The sequence below is a fragment of the Vigna angularis genome, chromosome 2 (genome assembly GCF_016808095.1).
Source record: "Vigna angularis cultivar LongXiaoDou No.4 chromosome 2, ASM1680809v1, whole genome shotgun sequence".
In the NCBI taxonomy this organism is placed as follows: Eukaryota; Viridiplantae; Streptophyta; class Magnoliopsida; order Fabales; family Fabaceae; genus Vigna; species Vigna angularis.
Window position 1 is genome coordinate 1,728,697 of NC_068971.1, and position 20,516 is coordinate 1,749,212.

At 32.9% G+C, this 20,516-nt stretch overlaps 2 protein-coding genes and 1 non-coding gene across 3 annotated transcripts; 2 read left to right on the forward strand and 1 right to left on the reverse strand.

Moving 5' to 3' along the window:
• The first annotated feature begins 2,025 nt into the window (after nt 1-2,025).
• LOC128195689 (small nucleolar RNA R71) lies at nt 2,026-2,128 on the forward strand. The gene has a single exon (XR_008247486.1). It is a non-coding gene; the product is annotated as a small nucleolar RNA R71 (small nucleolar RNA).
• Nucleotides 2,129-7,824: 5,696 nt separating this feature from the next.
• LOC108328147 (auxin-induced protein PCNT115) lies at nt 7,825-10,140 on the forward strand. Its single transcript, XM_017561961.2, has 5 exons — nt 7,825-8,257; nt 8,647-8,850; nt 9,073-9,245; nt 9,363-9,465; nt 9,577-10,140. The coding sequence occupies exons 1-5, from the start codon at nt 8,045-8,047 to the stop codon at nt 9,910-9,912; spliced, it is 1,029 nt and encodes a 342-aa protein (XP_017417450.1). The 5' UTR covers nt 7,825-8,044; the 3' UTR covers nt 9,913-10,140.
• Nucleotides 10,141-10,532: 392 nt separating this feature from the next.
• LOC108328639 (probable xyloglucan galactosyltransferase GT12) lies at nt 10,533-12,309 on the reverse strand. The gene has a single exon (XM_017562530.2). It carries the CDS (start codon nt 12,276-12,278, stop codon nt 10,671-10,673), a length of 1,608 nt encoding a protein of 535 aa, XP_017418019.1. The 5' UTR covers nt 12,279-12,309; the 3' UTR covers nt 10,533-10,670.
• Nucleotides 12,310-20,516: the final 8,207 nt, after the last annotated feature.

A 20,516-nucleotide genomic window follows, 5' to 3' on the forward strand; every position in this document is an offset into this window, starting at 1 on the left:
TTCTGGGTCACAATCAATCAGATTCAAGAACAAATCATATATAATCATAACACAAGTTCTAAAACTCAGATTCTGCAATAACAATCTCACAATCATGCCAGTTATCATGGACAAAATTCCAAATTCAAATTCAAACTTCAAACACACAATTCACAATCAAATCATTGCAGAAACATAATTCAATCCACACAACCAAAAGAACTGAAAACATAAATAGATAGAGTTAGAAAGCTGGGTTGCCTCCCAGTAAGCGCTTGTTTAACGTCTTTAGCTTGACACTAAGAAGCACTCTGTGGTTGATCCAAGGGTTTGACATCATTCAGAAGTGAAGGTAGCAACTTCAAGTGCAACTTCTGTTCTCTTTTCTCTTCTTCCTCAGATGGAATCTCCTTTAAAACATCCAGATTAAGAGGTGAGGATATATGCTTCGTCTTCTGTGCAATCATGCAGACTTCTTCAAGTTCATCAATTTGAAAACATGTATCTTCATCATTTGGGTGAGACATTGCTTCAAAGACATTGAAATTTACTTCTTCATCCTCAACTCTCACTTTGAGCTTTCCCTCATCAACATCGATCAACACTCGAGCAGTCTTCATGAATGGCCTTCCCAGAATCAGAGGAATTTCTGTATCTTCTTTCATTTCCATGACAACAAAATCCACCGGAAATAAGAATTTATCTACCTTTACCAGAACATCTTCTACTACTCCCTGCGGATATTTGATCGATCTGTCTGCTAATTGTAGAGTCATGCGTGTGGGCTTCAACTCTAATTCTCCAATCTTCTTAAACATTGACAGAGGCATAAGATTGATACTGGCTCCAAGATCAATTAACGCATTCCCAACAGCCAGTTCACCAATGGTGCATGGAATTGTAAAACTACCTGGATCTTTAAACTTTGGAGGAAGCAACTTCTGAATGATAGCACTGCATTGGCCCTGTACTTCTATAGTTTCTTCCTCAATATACTTCTTCTTCTTCTTAGTGAGCAAATCTTTCATGAATCTTGAATAAGCAGGTATTTGTTTCAGTGCTTCTGAGAAAGGCATCTTGATTTCCAATTTCTTGAAAATATCAATGAAACTCTGGAACTGTCTTTCCTTATCCTTTCTAGAGACAACCATTGGATATGGAAGAGGTTTCTCGTACACATGTTCTTTCTTTTTCTCTCCCTCTCTCTCTTTTTCTTCATCTCCCTGTTTACTCATCTCATCTTTTTCTTCACTCACTTTTTTCTCAATCCCTCTTTCTTCCAGAATTCTTCCTGATCTTGTAGTAATAACATTGCAGTCTGCCTTTGGATTTACTTCAGTGTTTGCCCCAAAGTCCTTCTCTGGTTTTTCTTCCAACTTCTTAGCTAATTGACCCACCTGAATCTCCAAATTCCTAAGTGAGGCTTCTGTACTTTTATGGTTGGAAATTGATACCTGCATAAACTGCTGAAGAGTTTCTTCCAGTTTTGAAGTTCTTTCTGTCAGAGAAGGTTGTTGCTGAAAGTTCTGTGGAGGTGGTCTATTGAAAGGAACAGCTTGTCCCATACTCGGATGAGGTCTCCATCCTTGATTAAAACTTTGACGTTGATCATAATTCGTCTGAAGACCTTGATTTCCCATATAGTGTACTTCTTCATGAGACATGATTTGCACTGCACATTGACCATTATTATGATTTCCTTCGCACAATTGACAACTCTGAACCATCTGATGTTAAAATTGAGAAACATTTTGCAGTTCTTTAGGTAGCTGAGATAACTTCTTCATTAATGTCTCAAGTTGCTGAGTCATAATCTTGTTCTGAGCTAGTAAAGCATCTTGAGTTTGAAGTTGAAGAACACCTTTTTGTTGAAATTGAGCTCTCTCACTCTGAACTTCATTATCATTTGCAGCCATATTTTCAATCAGATCATCTGCTTCTTCAGGTGTCTTCCATCTGATATTACCTCCAGCTGATGCATCTAACATTAACTTTGTTTGAGATTTCAGCCCTCCAAGAAACAGATTTAACATTGTAGGCTCATCAAATCCATGAGTAGGGGTTTTTCTCAGTAGGCCTTTGAATCTATCCCATGCTTGACCTAGAGTTTCATCAGCATCTTGTTGGAAAGAAGAGATCTCCTGCTTTCCCTTATTGACTTTGGACTGAGGGAAGAACTTATTCAAAAATTTTGCAACTACATCATCCCAGACTGTCAGACTATTCTCTGGAAAGGAATTCAGCCACATTTTTGCATTACCAGCCAATGAGAATGGAAATAAGCTAAGTTGGATTGCTTCATCTGGAACCTGATGAATCCTCACTGTATTACAAATCTCCATGAAAGTAGCCAAGTGAGTGTATGGATTCTCGTGAGATAATCCATGAAACTGATTGTTCTGCACCAGATGAATAAGAGCTGGCTTCATCTCCATGTTGGCAGCATTCACCACTGGTCTTGCAATACTGTTGAAGTGCAGAGGTCCTGAGAAAGTGTTATAATCTGCAAGAGTACGTCTTCCTTGCCCAAAACCTTCTCCAGTGCGATTATCTTCCATTTCTTCTTTTCTTTGACCAGATGATGAGTCCAGAATTTCTTCAGAAATAGCAGAGGCTTCTCTGGATTCTCTACTTTGTCTCCTTCTTCTGCTGTTTTTTCTTCGAGCAGTTCTTTCAATTTCTGGATCAAAAAGTAGATTTTCAACATGTTCTCTGCTTCTCATACAAAACACAAACCAAAAAGAAACAATCCAAAAATACACAATCTCTACAGATGATAACAATTATGCACAAGAATTCAAATATAATCACAATACACACTTAAACAACAGATAGCTAAAATCAATTAAACCAGATAAACAACAAACAACCAACGAAAACAAAAACAAATCCCCGGCAACGGCGCCAAAAACTTGTTTAGACCTCGGCAAGCGTACCGAATCGTACAAGTAATAAACCGGTAAGTCCGGAATATCGTTTCCCAAGAGATTTGTTTTGATTCACAGATTGATTAAAGTTTACTAATTTAGCGATTAATTTTACAACACAATTAAGATTTGCATACAGATGAAATTAAAGTGGTAAAAACAGATGAATTAAAGTTCACTGGGGTTGAAATTCAAATTCATCACTCTGGTAATCTTCTACTAACACAATTCCTCAAAATTAAGCATCGACATTCTAGGTGCATGCAGTCCCTGATCCCTCAGATGACAGTTCATAATCACTCAAACTAAATTACTAATCCCTTAGCTAATTCAGTTATCAGATTTGCCTTAAACACAATGTCACAGATGACTAAAAATTCCCTCCTATGTCTAGGACTCGAAATCCTTTAGCAGTTCTATCCTAGGTCCGCGGTCTCATACATTTCCCAATGATTTAACCGTTCAAATAGCTCAGATTCCCATCAAAAGCATGAATAATAAGGATAGAACACATAATTCAAACAAGTTCATGCATTAATAGAAAAATTACATAGAAGTTCAGAAATTTACTCTCAACCCCAGTGAAATGGAGTTTTAGCTACACATATACATCATAGAAGAGAGAAATGATGGATTGGATGGTGGAAATTGGTGATTTTCCACCATGGAAGCCCTTGGAGCAGCTGCTGCAGCGTCTCCCCTGGTCTCCTTTCCGTCCAGATCTCACTCTGCAACTCCTCTGAATCAGCTTTTAAAGAGAAGGGTTCAATAATTGAGTCACGCGCCATTTTCTGGACGAGCATCCAATTTTCTAGACGAGCGTCCCAATTCTGGACGAGCGTCCGGACGAGCGGCCACTTTCTGGACGAGCGTCCACTTGTGCGAGCGGTCTGGACGAGCGGCCACTTCTGCGAGCTGGACGAGCGGCCACTTCTGCAAGCTGGACGAGCGGCCACTTCTGCGAGCTGGACGAGCGTCCTTTCTTGGCGACAGTTGGACGAGCGTCCTCTGCAGCGCTGGACGAACGTCCTCTGCCAGCTGGGCGAGCGTCCTCTGCTTCCTCTGCTGGACGAGCGTCCTATTTTCTGGACGAGAATCCGGACGAGCGCCCTAGACGAGCGTCGCGCTCGCTATGTGACGAGCGTCCGCTTAATCTTCGACTGCATCCCTCTAAGTCGCGCCCGGCGCCCATTTTATCTCGCGCCCGGGCGTGAAACTCTCGGCAAAACTGCGCCCATGAGTGTGGTCCAAGTCTTTGATGGTATCCAATCCTTATTTTTCATCAAAATAAACAACAAAAACATCAAAAACATTTAAACAGTCAAAATTATACTTGTATCAATAATTATATATTTTTCATGAGAATTAACACTAAAATTTACTCAAAAGCACAACAATTTAAGCAACAAAAACAAGTAAAGTTTACACCTATCAATTGGGTATGATAACTGAAACTGTGAAATTGTACATGTTGTGATGTGATGAATTTAATCTGTTTTGAATGAGTTTGTTGGCTGAAATTGATCTTGTTGGAAGGTCTGAAGTAAGGGTTCTGAAATAGCTTATATATGGGTATTAAATAGATGTACAGATATTGTTTGAGGTTGCTATGAGAGGAAGTGAACACATTAAAATTTGGCATTTCAAATTTAGAGCATAAGAGAACATGGTAGATAATTTAAACAAATCAATTGTTAATTATTGAGGGCCTTTCTTTGTTGGTTGGATAGAGGAACCTTAAAAACCTGAGTTGGCACATCCCTGATCATAGAGCAACCCTGGCCTGGTCCAGTCAGTTGTGACTAGTCATATGTGCTGGCGTCGAAGGTGAGTTTGATGCGTTCAGACATCTGAGTCCTCTCCGGTGACCAATTGGGGTAAAGAAAAATCTCTACTAGGATGAAAATAAAATAAAACAAGTTGATTGTAGATGCATAATATTATCATGGTAAAAATTTCATATATATTTTATTTATCATTACATTGAGCCCAGACTTTAATATGTAGTTCCTAAGATATGTTGATATATTTTGGTTGATCCATGATCTTTGTTTGGTGAAAATATGTTGAGTTATACTCGTTATGGGCAAAATGAGTTTATAATATGAAGCATGATATCTGGCAATATGTTTAATTTATTGATACCAAAACGGGTTATTATGAATTCATGATTAAAGAATGAACATGATTGAGTTAGGTGGATAAGAGGGTATGAATTGTTGGTTTTATGAAATGTTGGAGTGGATATGAGAAATCATTACTTATGAAATGACGTTTACTACCGGGAGTAGTATGTTCGAGTTATACCATGAGAGTTTGGTATGAGCAAAGTAACACCTGATATTTATGAAAGCAGGCAGAAAGTGGTCTGACCATAAGGCTTTGACATAAACATATGATTCGTAAGTTTTATAGAAGCAGGCAGAGAGGGGTCTGACCATAAGGCTTCAGAAAGTAAGACATAATATATAAGTGAGGCTTAAGGAAGCAGACACAGAGCGGTCTGACCATAAGGCTTCATGAGTAAGCATGGTACACTTGTAAGATTTATGGAAATGAGAAAGATGATTTTGATAATGATGAATTAATGACATCGGAATAATGATATTTTATCAATTGCAGAAATACATGATTATAATATTTTTATTACAAGTTTAATGATTTTATGATATGATTGGCTTACCCTTATTTGTTTGTACTATGATCATATAACTCATGTTATATGTGATTAGATAATGTTGCATATGCGGTTGAAAAAGCTTAGAGATGAGAGAGATGCGGGGAAAAACTTTCAGGGATTTTTGTAAAAAGAATAAATTTGTATTGGGAAGATTATGTTGTGTAAAACTTATAAGTTGAAATTTCAATGGTGAAGACTATATTGTTTAAAGTTTGTAAGTTTGGTATTGTACTTTGGAGTAATTGAAATAAAGTTTGATTGTTTATATGAGATATCAAATTAATTTAGTCTCTACTATCAGTAATACCCTTTAAAATATTTGGGTGTTACATGTTGCACATACATATAGTTTATGCACCTCAGTTAGCCAAAGGCACACTTTCACTAATATTTATGGATTGTACAATCGGGTAACATTTTGGTTTGAAAACGTTTTATAAATGCATAATGATACTTTGACAACATTTTAACATCATCTACGTGTATGTGGTTAATCCAAAATTATTTCACATAATCACATAATGACACATAAATGATGTTAAAATGTTGTCAAAGTATTATTATCTTTATGAAATATTTCACTTGCATATTCAATCATTGCATTTTCAAAATTTTAAAAATCCAAAATTGTCCTTTATAATTCAAAAAGTTCTACATTTCACTTTTTTGCATTTCATTAGATTTCAAAATTCGATGAATATTTTTTTTATCATATTTCGGATGAAGGATTTTTATTTTCTTATCAAATTTTTAAATTTGATGAAAGATGTTTTTTTTATCAAATTTAAATTTCAAAATTTGATAATGAATTTTTCATTTGTTTTTATTAGATTTCGAAATAAATAAATAAAATCCGTAAAATTATTTTTGAAAATTAGAGGTGTAGGATAAAATTTTTGGAGGTTTAAAGTGAAAGAACCTTTTATAAATTGTATAATTCATAAGTAAACTAAAATATGTTAAGAATTTGAAAGTTCTTATTACATTCAAAATCTGAAACACATTGGCATTGATGACAATGGAGGTGTAATTGTGGCGCTTTTGTAACGAGAAGGAAAGGGGTTTATGTTAGGATTTTTATTATTTTTTCTATCAAGAAGAATTTAGTCATATGGTAGTACTGGAATTTTGAAGGTGCGGAAAGTAATAGTCTTGTTTTTATTACATTTTGGGCTGATTTTGTTTTATTCCATCCAGCCCCTACATGTATTAATCTCTGTGACGCTGAGATGTATGTTTATTAGACATATTAGATTTAAAAATAAAGTTGTTTATCGACTATAAACCTATAATAAACTTATAAAAGAACTTCAAAATCGTAGTAGGAATAAACAAATTTGAAAATAAAATCCACCATCTGATAAATAAAGTAAATAAAAGATATATCAAGTGGTAAATGTTTTTAATAAGTTGACAAAAGGAGAGAATTTAAAAAATTTGAGAAATAAGTTAAATTTTTTATATTAAAAATTGACATGTAGTTATGTTCCAAAATCACTCCGTGTAACATCAAGGACACATTATGCTTTCATAAAAGTTACTTTATTTGCTCTTTTTATTATTCTATTCCATTAGCATCACAACATATATATAACATCAATGTCTAATAATAACATTTTGTCCGGACTCTACTTTCAACAATTTTTAAAATGACAAAATTATTGGGTTATAAATCCTTTTGACGTGTTCTTCAAAAGGTCACGTGTTTTTTTTTTTTTGTGTATGAGCTTTACCAAAACAATTTCTATACGTTTTTTCTCATCTCAAATATTAGAAAAAGTACTAACACATTTTTATCACAATATATCCGAAGTATATTTAAGTTTGTTACTATCAAATTTGAATCATCTTTCTATTTTAGAATTACTCTAATTTTTAAGGTGTGTATATTTTAAGTAGAACGTAATTCAAAGAGAAAAAAGATTGACTGCAAACATTTAAAACTTCTAAAAAGATGTTAATAATGTTAATTTAATAATAAGAACAACATTTAAAAAGAATATAAAGATTAAATTAAGTAAAAAAAATATGAAGCAAAACAAAAGACTTCATCATAAAAGTCAAATTAATAATTAAGGTTTCAATATTTGAAATACGACTGATATTTTAACAATTTTTCTTAATAATTAATTATGTATTATTATTTTATTGATATGTATATTTGATACATGTTACTAACCACGTGTTATTGTAAAAAATGAATTTGTTAAAAAACTTTTTCCTTTGTAAGTTGGAAATGTCCTGGACCACACATTACTCAGTCCTACGAGAAGGACAATGGAGGAGACAAGTGCATGAAGCACAACCTTTCGTAGGGTCCGTAGAATAATTTAATCTTCTGGATTGATCACATTTAAAGGATTCCGCCATACTTAAAACCAACCCAAGTTCGTCAAGGCAAGCAGACAAAGTGGAATTATAGTGTTTTGGTAGAGGAAGAAGAATCACTGAGAGCATCATGGCGAGAGTGGGTAGAATGAAGTTGGGTTCTCAAGGGTTGGAGGTGTCTGTGCAGGGATTGGGGTGCATGGGAATGTCTTCGAACTACGGTCCTGCTAAGCCAGAACCTGATATGATTGCTCTTATTCACCATGCTGTTCAAAGTGGTGTAACTTTTCTCGACAGTGCTGACATCTACGGTCCTTACACCAACGAAGTCCTGTTAGGAAAGGTTGATTCTTTGTGCTGTTTGATATCATATTTCTCGTGCTTTCACTTGATCATGCATATGTTTCTTCTGGGTCTAGCTAACCAGTGCTTTAAAGAGGAAAGATTGAGTCTTTTAGGAAAAAAAGAAACTGTTTTTTATTGGGTCAACTTTGTTCTGGTTTATGTTCTTTTCATGAATTAATTAGTCCTCTAACTTTTGAACATATGTGAGCTCAGTCAGCTTCTGATATCAAAGTAGCATCGGAAAGCACTGAAAGAGTTTATTATTACACTTCCTGATATTCCTTTTGATGCTTTTGGTTCCTCCGAGAGCAGTGGTTACAGTTTTTCTTTCTTATTGTTGCTACGATATGATAAAACGATGTGTGCATACGTGTTTGTTTGTTGCAGGCTCTGAAGGGAGGGTGGAGAGATAAGGTTGAATTGGCTACCAAGTTTGCAATCAAAGTCACACCTGAAGGGAAAAGGGAGATACGAGGTGATCCAGAATATGTGAGGGCTGCTTGTGAGGACAGCTTGAAGAGACTTGAGATCGATTGCATTGATCTCTATTACCAACATCGTGTTGATACTCGTGTGCCTATTGAAGTCACGGTTTCACCCTTTCTCTGTGCTTTCCTCTGTTTGACTTTTCTTTGGTGACATATTTGGCTACACTGATAATATGCTTGTAGGAAATTTTAAACTCATTGATCACTCCTGTGTATTTTGACATCATGAAATTTATGTTTGACATGAGATATGATCATTTGCTCACATATGGAAAAGGATAACCTATGATGACTTCAAGTTTTTGCCTTGTTTTTGCATTGTAAGGTTGGGGAGCTCAAAAAACTTGTTGAGGAGGGAAAGATAAAATATATTGGTCTGTCTGAGGCCTCAGCTTCAACAATCAGAAGAGCACATGCAGTTCATCCGATAACAGCAGTGCAGTTGGAGTGGTCGCTATGGTCAAGAGATGTCGAGGAAGAAATAGTTCCAACTTGCAGGTGTGATTCAACACACAAACATTATGTTTTATTATCAAACAGTTCTCTTTCTGAGGTTCAATGAAACTGCTATCATGCGAGGTATAATAACTTTATGACTCAATTTTCACTAATCAGGGAACTTGGCATTGGAATTGTTGCATATAGTCCTCTTGGGCGAGGGTTCTTGTCATCAGGAACAAAGCTGCTTGAGAATTTGGCACCGGATGATTCCCGGAAGGTTTGTGAAAATCATGCTATTACAGAAGTTCTGAAATCCATGTCAAATACTTGTAAATTTCATCACTGATACCTGAATATAATCTTCTACGTGTATTTAATTCTATTGCAGTTTCTGCCCAGATTCAAACCTGGAAATGTAGAGCACAATAATATTATATTTGAGAAGGTTAAGGAACTGGCTACAAAAAAGGGATGTACTACATCTCAACTTGCACTGGCATGGGTTCATCACCAAGGAAACGACGTGTGCCCAATACCTGGAACAACCAAAATTGAGAACTTTAATGATAACCTTGGCGCTTTGTCTGTCAAACTAACACCAGAAGAAATAGCAGAACTTGAGTCCTTTGCTGCTGAAGATATCAAGGGTGGTAGATACATGGATGGGGCTAATACATGGAAGACTGCTAATACTCCACAACTTTCTTCTTGGAAAGCTGCATGATCAAATCAAGTGCATTGCTTAATGCTTGTACCATTGTATGACTCTGCTAGTAGTACCATGTGCATTTGCTGCTTAAATAAATTTATCTGTTTTGAACTCTTCTAGTTTCTAGCAGCAGCTGGTGTCTTTTCAGGTGGTTTGAACTCTGTCAGATGATTCCATGTTGCTTCAGTTGTGTACACTTATAATTGAGTTCAGTGGAAATGAGTTCAGACAGATAAATGATTATGGCTTTGCGTTCTGAAATTCTTAGCAATTGATTCTAGAATCTAGAATTATTTCATACCAAATGTGGAGGACGAAATTTCTTATATATTTATATAAAGAAACATAATAAATGAGAACAATTTTTATTATAAGAAATGCATATGAATTTAACAAGTGATTATATGAACAATGACTGATTTTTAGTTTTGATCATTCATGTCTTGTTATACAACCAGATTTATCATTCGACATATTACAAGATAATATAAAATTGCGGAAAAGAAGTTGAGTTTGTTGTAAAATGAATCACTAAAATTTAACAAATATTTCTAGAAATGATAAAATGTAATCAAACACCTTTTTAAATGAATACACACACATACACAGAACATGACCATATTATTAGAGTTAAGATCGAACCTTTGCATTAAAAATGAATGAATAGCTGTGAAATATTGTACAAGAGGATGTATCTGCTCTAAAAATCAAAGTGAAACAAAAATGAGGCTAAACAGCAACATCTTCTGCCTGGTACACCTTCTTCCCACACACTAGGAACTGGAATCATTGACTTTTGTAGTGTCCCTTTTTATTGCTTCTATTCTACCAAGAATTCCCTTAACTGATATATCAAATGCATCTTCAACGGTCTCTAATCTAGAACTTGGATAACGATATATTATTCTTGGAATAAGCTTTATAATCTCCTTTTTCATAGCCAAAACTTCACTTTTTGGAACTCTAGACAATGTCTCATTGATCATTACCCTCTTCTGCGTGACATCTGTTACTGGTATATATACAGAGTAGCTAGAACCATTTTTGGGTAAATGCCACAAATATTGGTTATAAGCTGAGTTTGGATCAAAGAAAACAGGAATGCAACCAGCTAAAATTGAGTCAAAAGTTGATCTCCTAGTGAATGAATCCCCTGGAGGCTGGATACAGAAAACTGAGCTTTGAAACACCTTTGTCACTTGCACAGGATCATTGCAATGGTTATGATGATGACTATCATGACAATTTAGAAATCTGCAACTACTACGAAATTGGCATTGTTTGATTATCTCATTTCTGATGGAAGATGATAATGAATTAGAATCAGGCCTTGGAGCACCTGCAAAAGAAAACAAGTAAGGCCTTTTCACATTTCTCATTTTCTTCTGCCACTGAAAAATCTCTCTCTCCGTAGTGGGATGAAAGTAAGTTGGATATGGGATAGGAAACTCATTTTCCTTTGAACCAGCAGATTCAATCAGCAAAATTGACATGTTTTTTGCTTCTGGCAAAAGCATTAGCTTGGTGCCCCAATCATCATTGGTATCTGTTACTCTCCTGAAGTCCCAACTAATTCTCCCTCCAACTATGAAATGATCCCTACCCCACATTCTTTTCCATTCTGGTTGTTGTGCCAGCCATTTCACTAGTTCTTTTGGTGAAGCATCTCTTATTGAAACATTGAATCCACCCCAAAGGTACTGACCAACATCAAGGCCAGCATAATAGGGCACATATATAGCAGAAGCCAGAGAAGAATCCTTGGTTAAGCACTTGTAGTTCTTCATTGTGTTATGAAAAATAACTTCAAGTGAAAATTGGTTAGTTGCATACCAGTTTTCCTTCAGCAGAACCTTCTCCTTTGGTTTCTCAATAACCTTAGGTCCAAGGCCTAAGTTGGTCATGTAAGGGCACATATCAAACCACCTCATGAGAGAATGACAACCCTTCAGTAAATCCTCATTGAAACTCCTAGCAAGATCATGAACATAGATATATTTGCCTGAACAAGAATCCAAGTTTCTTGAGGGAGGATCTGCAACAACTCCAATATTGTTTCTCTTATGAACTTCACCTTGTGCTGCAGGAATTGCTGATACATCATTTTGATTTGCATGGATTTTTTTCTCAGGACAATGGGCAGTTTCATTAAAAATGGAAGAAGAATTTGAAGGTTCGGGCATGGTGTGCCTCTGAGCATGGTTGGTACCATTAATGTGGAAAAGTATAAACTCTATTCCATGATCACTGACAGCCACATAGTAATCCAAGAGAAGCAATGAGAAACAAAACATAAAGGATATTAAAAACACAAACCGTAGGCTATCAAAGAACTTCCTCAAGGGAGGCTTGTCCATGTTCTGTGCTTGGCCTTCTGACATTCAGTAAAAGAACATTTTTTCTGAGGGATTATGAAATACAAAGTTTATGTAGGAATGAATGCTAATATGGAAAGAAAAGAAGGAAAGAAAGGAAGGAAAGTAACTATTGGCCTCAAAAATCATTAATGAATATTAATTTTCCTTTTCTGCATTAAAGGAAGAACTGACTAACAATGGAAAGTAATTAAAGGAATAAAATCATTCAACAGATCAAAAACCATAAACTTGCCATTCATGCATTGATGACAAAAAATGATGTGCAGAGTCACTGAAGTACACCATCATCATCAACCCTTTATACGGTAATCAAACAGCAAAAGATGATGTGCTGCAGAACGTGCATTTGATGCATTATGACTTAGATTGCTACACGTTTGTGTTAATGGTGTGAAATACTGATACCTATATATATATATATATATATATATATATATATATATATATATATATATAAATAGTTATATAACAGATAGAATTTTTAATTGTATGCATATAATGAATTTCCTAATTTATCTCAGAATATTACTCATGGAGAAGCTTTCACAAACACACTTCCTACTACTGTAGTCAATCTTAGCTGTGTGAATATAAAGTCCTGGTTTACTATTTTCTCATTCAAATATGTCTTATATATGTTTAATTGCCAAATTAATATTTTGTACCTTTTAGGTAATTATTTAATTTTATTGACATATACCTTACACGTTTTGATATCAAATCAATAACTGTTTACCTTGATTAACTAATTAATGTTAAATTAAAGGTAACGTAATATGATTAAGCAAATTAATATGTAATTTTGGCATTATATCAAAAAATAATCTGAACATTTTTATTAAAAAGTTGATTCCAAATTATAAAAATAGTTTGTTTTAGATATAAGATATGTCATTTAAAAAAAATGTTATGAGAATTAATACAATTTAAGACATATATGTTCTCTATAATGCTTTTGTTTTATTTGTCATTATGTACATATTTCTGTTTTTTCTTTTCTAATCCCTTGCCTTGTATATTATCTTTCTTGGATATTCTAAAAATATAAAACTTTTCAAAAAGATTTAAATAAATCTTAGCATTCCAATAATACACTTAGAATAATGATCGAGTTTAAGCAAGAATAAAAGGAAGATTTTTTTTTTTATTATTTGTATGGATGAAATCATTTGAAATTTCTTAACGTCTTAGTAATTATTTCCATTATTTAGGATATTTTAAATATTAATTTTTCGACAAAAAACTTATTTAATTGGCATGATAATGATATAATATTCTATCACATGATATTTTGTGGAACAACTTGTTTCGTAATCTTACTTTGACTTTACTCCAGTTTAGGTCCCATTACTACTATTATTATTCTGTCGTAAATCTTGTTAAAATTCATTACTTTCTTTTAGTTAAATTTTTATAGACAATATTTTATTTTATTTTTGTCTAGGTATTAAAGAAAAATATAATTTCCTTATTTATTTTAGTAAATATTTTTTTGAAAGTATATTTTCTAGTTACTTAATATAATTCATTTGAGGGGTGAAGTTCTCATATTTGAAACTTTGGAACAAGGGGTGAACATTTTCTTTGATGACTGGAATTTATTAAAATGTATTTCTAGTTCTTTATCTGGAGTTGGTAGGTTAAAACTGTAAAGTATTTTCTTAAAATTAAATGAAGTACATAAAGTTAAAAGGTAAATATATTTAAATAATTTCTACAAAGTTTTGAATTTAAACATTATAACAATATTTTTAAAATATTAATATGAAATTGTATTTTTTGTTTATTAATAAAACATAATTCGTAATTAACTTTGTTGAAATACTTTTACATGCAACTTAATTATTGAAGAAATGACCACATTAAAATGACGAAAACAAATTTGGTATTGTATATAGGAAGAGAGTCAAAATACTTTAAGAAGATGAATTTTATTGACTTTGTCTTTATCAATTAGTTTTCTTTCTATTTTTTCTACCTCCATAACGTGTTTATAAAAGATATTTTAATATTCAACTATGTTAGATAATAATTAATGTTATAATAATAAATATAAATTATTGATGCTATTTATAAGATAATTATATGGATCAAGATAGTTCGGTGACCTTGACCCATATACTTTGAGTGTTTTATTCGAGACCTTTTCAAATTTTTTCTGCATTTATATATTTCAAAAGTAAATTTCTTTAATAAATTTTGAAACTTTTTGAAGCTTTCAAAAAAAATTTCAACGAATCTCGAAATCTCTTGAAGAAAAAAAGTGGAGTGTATGATTTTCTTAAATGTACGAAATAGTTTTGAGATTTAAAAAAAAAAATGTGGGGATGCATGGAGAAATGCGGAGAGGAACAAAGATAAACACTCATTTATTTTTTATTCGGATTATACTAAATCAAAGAATAACAATTTATTAAAGTAAGACTGATCAACTTGTGACCGAATAGAAACTGGTTAGTTTGTAGTCAGATAGAAATTGTTCGACTTATACCAAATAACATCATATTAGCTTTTGATCGAGTAGTGTCAGATCTCGGAAATTTAACCCAAACCCCACCTGTTTAATCTCATTTAATGCGTCCAAAACCCTTTTCAGATTCATTTAAAACACACCCAAAACTCTGCACACTGACGCCAGGTGTCAAGAATGGAAGATTTGAAAATCAGTAAGTGGAGGACAGGTGTCCATAGGAGAGTGCACGTCCGTTGGACGTGGGGTAGACAAAAAATGATTTTCTGAACAACCCTGTTCACTCTCCTCTGCATGCACTTCTCCTTCCCAACTCTAACTTTCCATTTCCTCCTCCTTCTCTCTAGAAATTTCCCTTCTCACTCTACTGTAGCTCACTCTTCTCTGCTCCGATCACTGTTCAGGCACCGTAGAAGGATTCCCGGCGTCGTGAGCTTCATTCTGGACCAAACAGTTCCAGATTCTGAAACTGGTAAGTTTCTCTTCTTCGTCGAGCGTTCTTTTGTTACATGCAAAGCCAAATTCTGGTTGCATGAAGGGGTATAGTCTAAGTTATTCTTGATTTTATATGGTTAGATTTAGTTGGAAGAACTAAGTGATCTTTGAGGGTAGAAAGCTGTAGACCGGCGAACCCAAAATCTTACGTTTAGAAAGTTTCACTCACTGATCCAGGTAAGGGAAGTTTATTTAATTTAATTGACATTTGCATGTTGTCTTACTGTATGAACGTCCGTTGTTTGAAGGAATGAATATGATGCATGCTGCTTGATATGTATGATGATGGTTGATATGTAGAAATGTGAACATGAGTAATCATTTTGGAGTATGAATTATTAATGTGGAATTTTATAAAGTATGTAAATTGATATTTGATATGAATTTATAAGGTATGAACTGATATGTTGAAAACTTGAGTTGAAAATAGATGAAATTCTGAATATGAAATTCTCATTATGATAATGTACGTTCGTTATCGAACGGTCCTCTACCGTTCGGTTTGTTCTAGTAAACTGTTTTAAAATGGAACTCTTTCATTTGGAGAGAATTCTAGTCGAGAACGAGCGTCCTCATGTGAAAATACTATGTTTGAGCGTTCGGCTCAGTATAGTTGTACCCTGATATCTGAAATAAACTAATACATATATATATACCCTCTTACTTTAAGATTAGTAGCGCTCGGTCTTACACCTAGCGTCCGTGCTAAGTAGTGCTCGGTCTTATACCTAGCGTTCGTATTGATTAGTGCTCGGTCTTATACCAAGCGCTCGTACTATTGTATAATCAATCTTGATAAAATAACGTTCGTCCAACTGTAGTAATACTTTCTTTTACCATGTTCGGTCATTTACTGGCATTGGATTTCCGTATGTGAACTATTCTAAATATGATCCTTAACATCTTGAATATTCTTCTTGCATTGGATCCGGCCTAAGGCCTCCATACTTGAATTATTTCTTAAGTATTGGTTTGAACTCGAGAGATTCAGTTCATTCAACTGACTCACGTGGTAAATACCGTTCGTCACATATTGCACTATTTTACTCGGTTCATTTCGTAAATCCAAAAGTAATTCTCTTCGTCTTATTTTGTTCTGAACGGGAGAATCATCGATCTCTTTCTTATCGTTCGTCCTCGTTCTGAAGAGGGCTGAACGTTCGTTATTTTATGTCCTTGTACCTGATGATGAAATTGATAATAAAGTGGAAGATTATAAAGGATGAACAGTATATGAGATGAATAAACGGTTGTGGTTTTTGAACGAGCATTCCAGGGAGGAACGACTCATGTATTGAATATTGGGATTGGTAAAGTATGACTGTGGTTATGCTAATGCTGGCAGTTCATCCTGATGTTCCGTGAGTACTCGTCCTCACGTAGAGGGGTAGGTCATGTGTGGGAACGACAGGAGGTCCTAGTCCTTAGGGGTACTTTGGACAGGGCTAACCTCGGGTGGCAGCTGTTGAGTGTATCCCAGTTACTACATCACCCGGGTGCAAGAACGCCTGTAGCTACACAGATTCATACAGTCCGGACGGTCCGTCTAGTGATAGTTTTCGTATCGTTATATATATGTTGGGCTATTCTTGTGTTGTTGGAATGTTTAATTTATATGTTGATGTGTGAATTAAATTACATAAGCTTACCCTGTGTTTTCCTTGTGTTGTCTCGTCCTTGTACGTCCGTCTTGTCATTGCAATGATCATCCGTGTGGATGTGAGCAGAAGGTGAAGCATTGTTGGAAGACATGATTGAAGAGGAGAATCTGGTGGACGTTGAAGTCAAGGCCGAACCTTAGGTCGTTCGGTAGTATTAGATGTTGGTTGTTTTGTAAACGATCGTTCGGTAATTGGTTTTGTAAAACTGTTCGATCCTGACTCTTTCTTATTTCTGTATTATTGTAAATTAACTCTGCACTCAACGCCGTTCGGTTTTTGAACGTTGGTATTAGTGTAAGACTGCACTGATTGATTATGAAATGTAATTAATTCTATTATATGGTTATTATTGTATTTTTGGGATGTTACAAGTAGACATCTGTGACCGAGTAACATCCATGTAATTGTTTTGTATGCATCTCAAAAATCATTTTACAAAACTAAAAGATAAATCTATTGAACAAACAACATGTATAATATTAAAAGGTGTACCTTAAATTTTGAATTTAATACATAAGTTTTTAATAATACATTGATACGAGACAACAAAGGGTATTAACATTAAATAATTAAAAAAAAACGAGCATTTTGAATGAATGTGTTTTATTCATGATATTAAACTTAATTGGTTATTAAATTTAAGTCTTCAGTATTATATGACATTTTTACTCTCAAGAATTAAAAAAAAAATTATTACAATAATTAATTACCGTCATCAACCACCCTTTATACTGTAATCAAACAGCAAGAGATGATGTGCTGTGCACAACGTGCATTTGATGTATTATGATTTAGACGCCTACACGTTGTGTTAATGGTGTGAAACTGAGACTGATATACTGATATATATATATATATATATATATATATATATATATATATATATATATATATATATATATATATATTACGTATTACATCAACAATTCTAAAAATAGCTGTTTAACAGATAGAATTTTTAATTGTATGCATATATTTCCTAATTTTTCTCAGAATATTACTTATATGGAGAAGCTTTCACACATACACTTCCGACAACTGTAGTCAGTCTTAGCTGTGTGAATATAATGTCCTGGTTTATTTTCTCATTTAAATGTGTCTTATATGTTTAATTATCAAATTAATATTTTCTATGTAATTATTTAATTTTATTGACATATACCTCATAGGTTTTGATATCAAATCAATAATTGTTGACTTTAATTAACTATTTAATGTTAAATTAATAGGTAACATAATATGATTAAGCAGATTAATATGCAATTTTGGCATTATATCAAAAAATAATCTGAATATTTTTATTAAGGAGTTGATTCCAAGTTATAAAAATTGTTTGTTTTACATATAAGATATCTCATTTAAAAAAAATTATGTTGTGAGAATTAATACAATTTAAGATATGTTCTCTAGAATGATTTTGTTTTTATTTGTCATTATGTACACATTTCTACAAATATATAAAACTTTTCAAATAGATATAAATAAATCCTAGCATTCCAATAATACATTTAGAATAATGATCGAGTTTGAACAAGAGCAAAAGGAAGATTTTTATTTATTTTTATGGATGAAATAATTTGAAATTTCTTATATAATAACGTCTTAGTAATTATTACCATTATTTAGGATTTTTAAATATTATTTTGTTGATAAAAAACTATTTAATTGGCGTATATGATAATGATATAATATTCGATCATATGATATTTTGTGGAATACTTGTAACTTTTCGTAATCTTACATGTGACTTTACTCTAGTGGCCCATTATTACTAGGTTTAATGTCTGAATAGGTCCCTATTTTCACCCAGAATTTTAAATAGGTCCCTTTTATTTTTCGGCATCTCAATTGAGTCCTTATTTTTGTAAAATTGAATCAAATAGGACATTTCCGTCAAATTGAAATGACGTCGTTAAGAAGAATATGCTTTATTTCTGGGTGAAAATAATGACGGCGTCATTTCAATTTGACGGAAAGGTCCTATTTGATTCAATTTTACAAAAATAAGGACTCAATTGAGATGACGAAAAAGAAAGGGACCTATTTGAAATTCTGGGTGAAAATAGGTACCTATTGAGACATTAAACCTTATTATTATTAGTTTTCTTAGTAAATCTTGTTAAAATTTATTACTTTTTTTATTGACAATATTTTGTTTTATTTTTTACTATGTATCAAAGAAAAAAAATAGTTTCCTTTATTTTTTAAAATATTTTTTTAAAAGTATATTTTCTAGTGTACTTAATTATAATTCATTTGAGGGTTGAAATTCTCATATTTGAAACTTTGGAACAAGGGGTAAAGATTTTCTTTGATGACTGGAATTTATTAAAATGCATTACTAGTTATTTATTCGGAGTTGGTGGGTTAAAATTGTAAAGTATTTTGTTAAAATTAAATGAAGACCATCAAGTTAAAAGGTAAATATATTTAAATAATTTCTACAAAGTTTTTAATTTAAACATTATAACAATATTTTTAAAAATATTAATATGAAATTGTAATTTTTTTATTAATAGAACACAATTTGTAGTTAACTGTCTAAATATTTTACTCGTTACATGCAACTTAATTATTGAAGAAATGACCTTGAAAATGCTATTGTATTTAGTGAGTGAACCAAAATACTCTAAAAAGATTAATTTTATTGATTTTGTCAGACAACTTATTTTCTTTCTGTCTTTCTGTAGTGCTTCTCCATGGATGGACGTTTGACATGTTTATAAAAAATACTTTAATGTTTGGGTGCTTAGTTAATGTTATATATGATAATAATTAATGTTATAACAATGTAAATTATTTACACTGTTTATAGATAATTATATGGGTTAAGATTGATTTAGTGATCCATTTACTTTTGATTCAGATTATACTAAACTAAAAAATAACATGTCACTAAAGTAAGACTAATCAGTCTGTGGTCGAATAAAAACTGATTGGATTGTGGTCGAATAAGAATTGGTTGGTTTGTGACCAGATAAGAACTAACCAACTTATAACCAAATAACATCATATTAATTTTTGATTGAGTAAAAGTTTACCAGCTTATAATTGTTTTGTATATCATCTTAAAAATCATTTTACAAAAATAAAAGATAAATCTATTGAACAAATAACATGTATAATATTAAGGCTTGTTCATTTGAATGGATTTGGGGGAGAGTGATTGAGGGGATTTGAGAGGATTTGAAAGTAAATTTTTTTGTTGTTTATTGGAGTGGATTTGGAGGTAAGTGAGAGTGAATTTGGAAGTAAAGTTTGTCAGAATTAGTGTAGGATTTGATTGACGTGACAGATTAAAAAAATTTACTTCCAAATCCACTCTAATTTACCTCCAAATTCACTCAAATAAACAACAAAATTTTTTTCCTTCAAATCCTCTCAATCACTCTCTTCCAAATCTATTCAAGTGAACAAAGCCTAAAAGTTGTACCTTAAATTTTGAATTTAATACATAAGTAATGTCACAATACATTGATACAAAACATCAAAGTTATTAACTTTAAATAATTTACTTTTTCGAGAGCATTTTGAATGAATGTGTTTTATTCATGATATTAAACTCAATTGGTTATTAGATTTAAGTCTTCCGTATCATATAACATTTTTACTCTC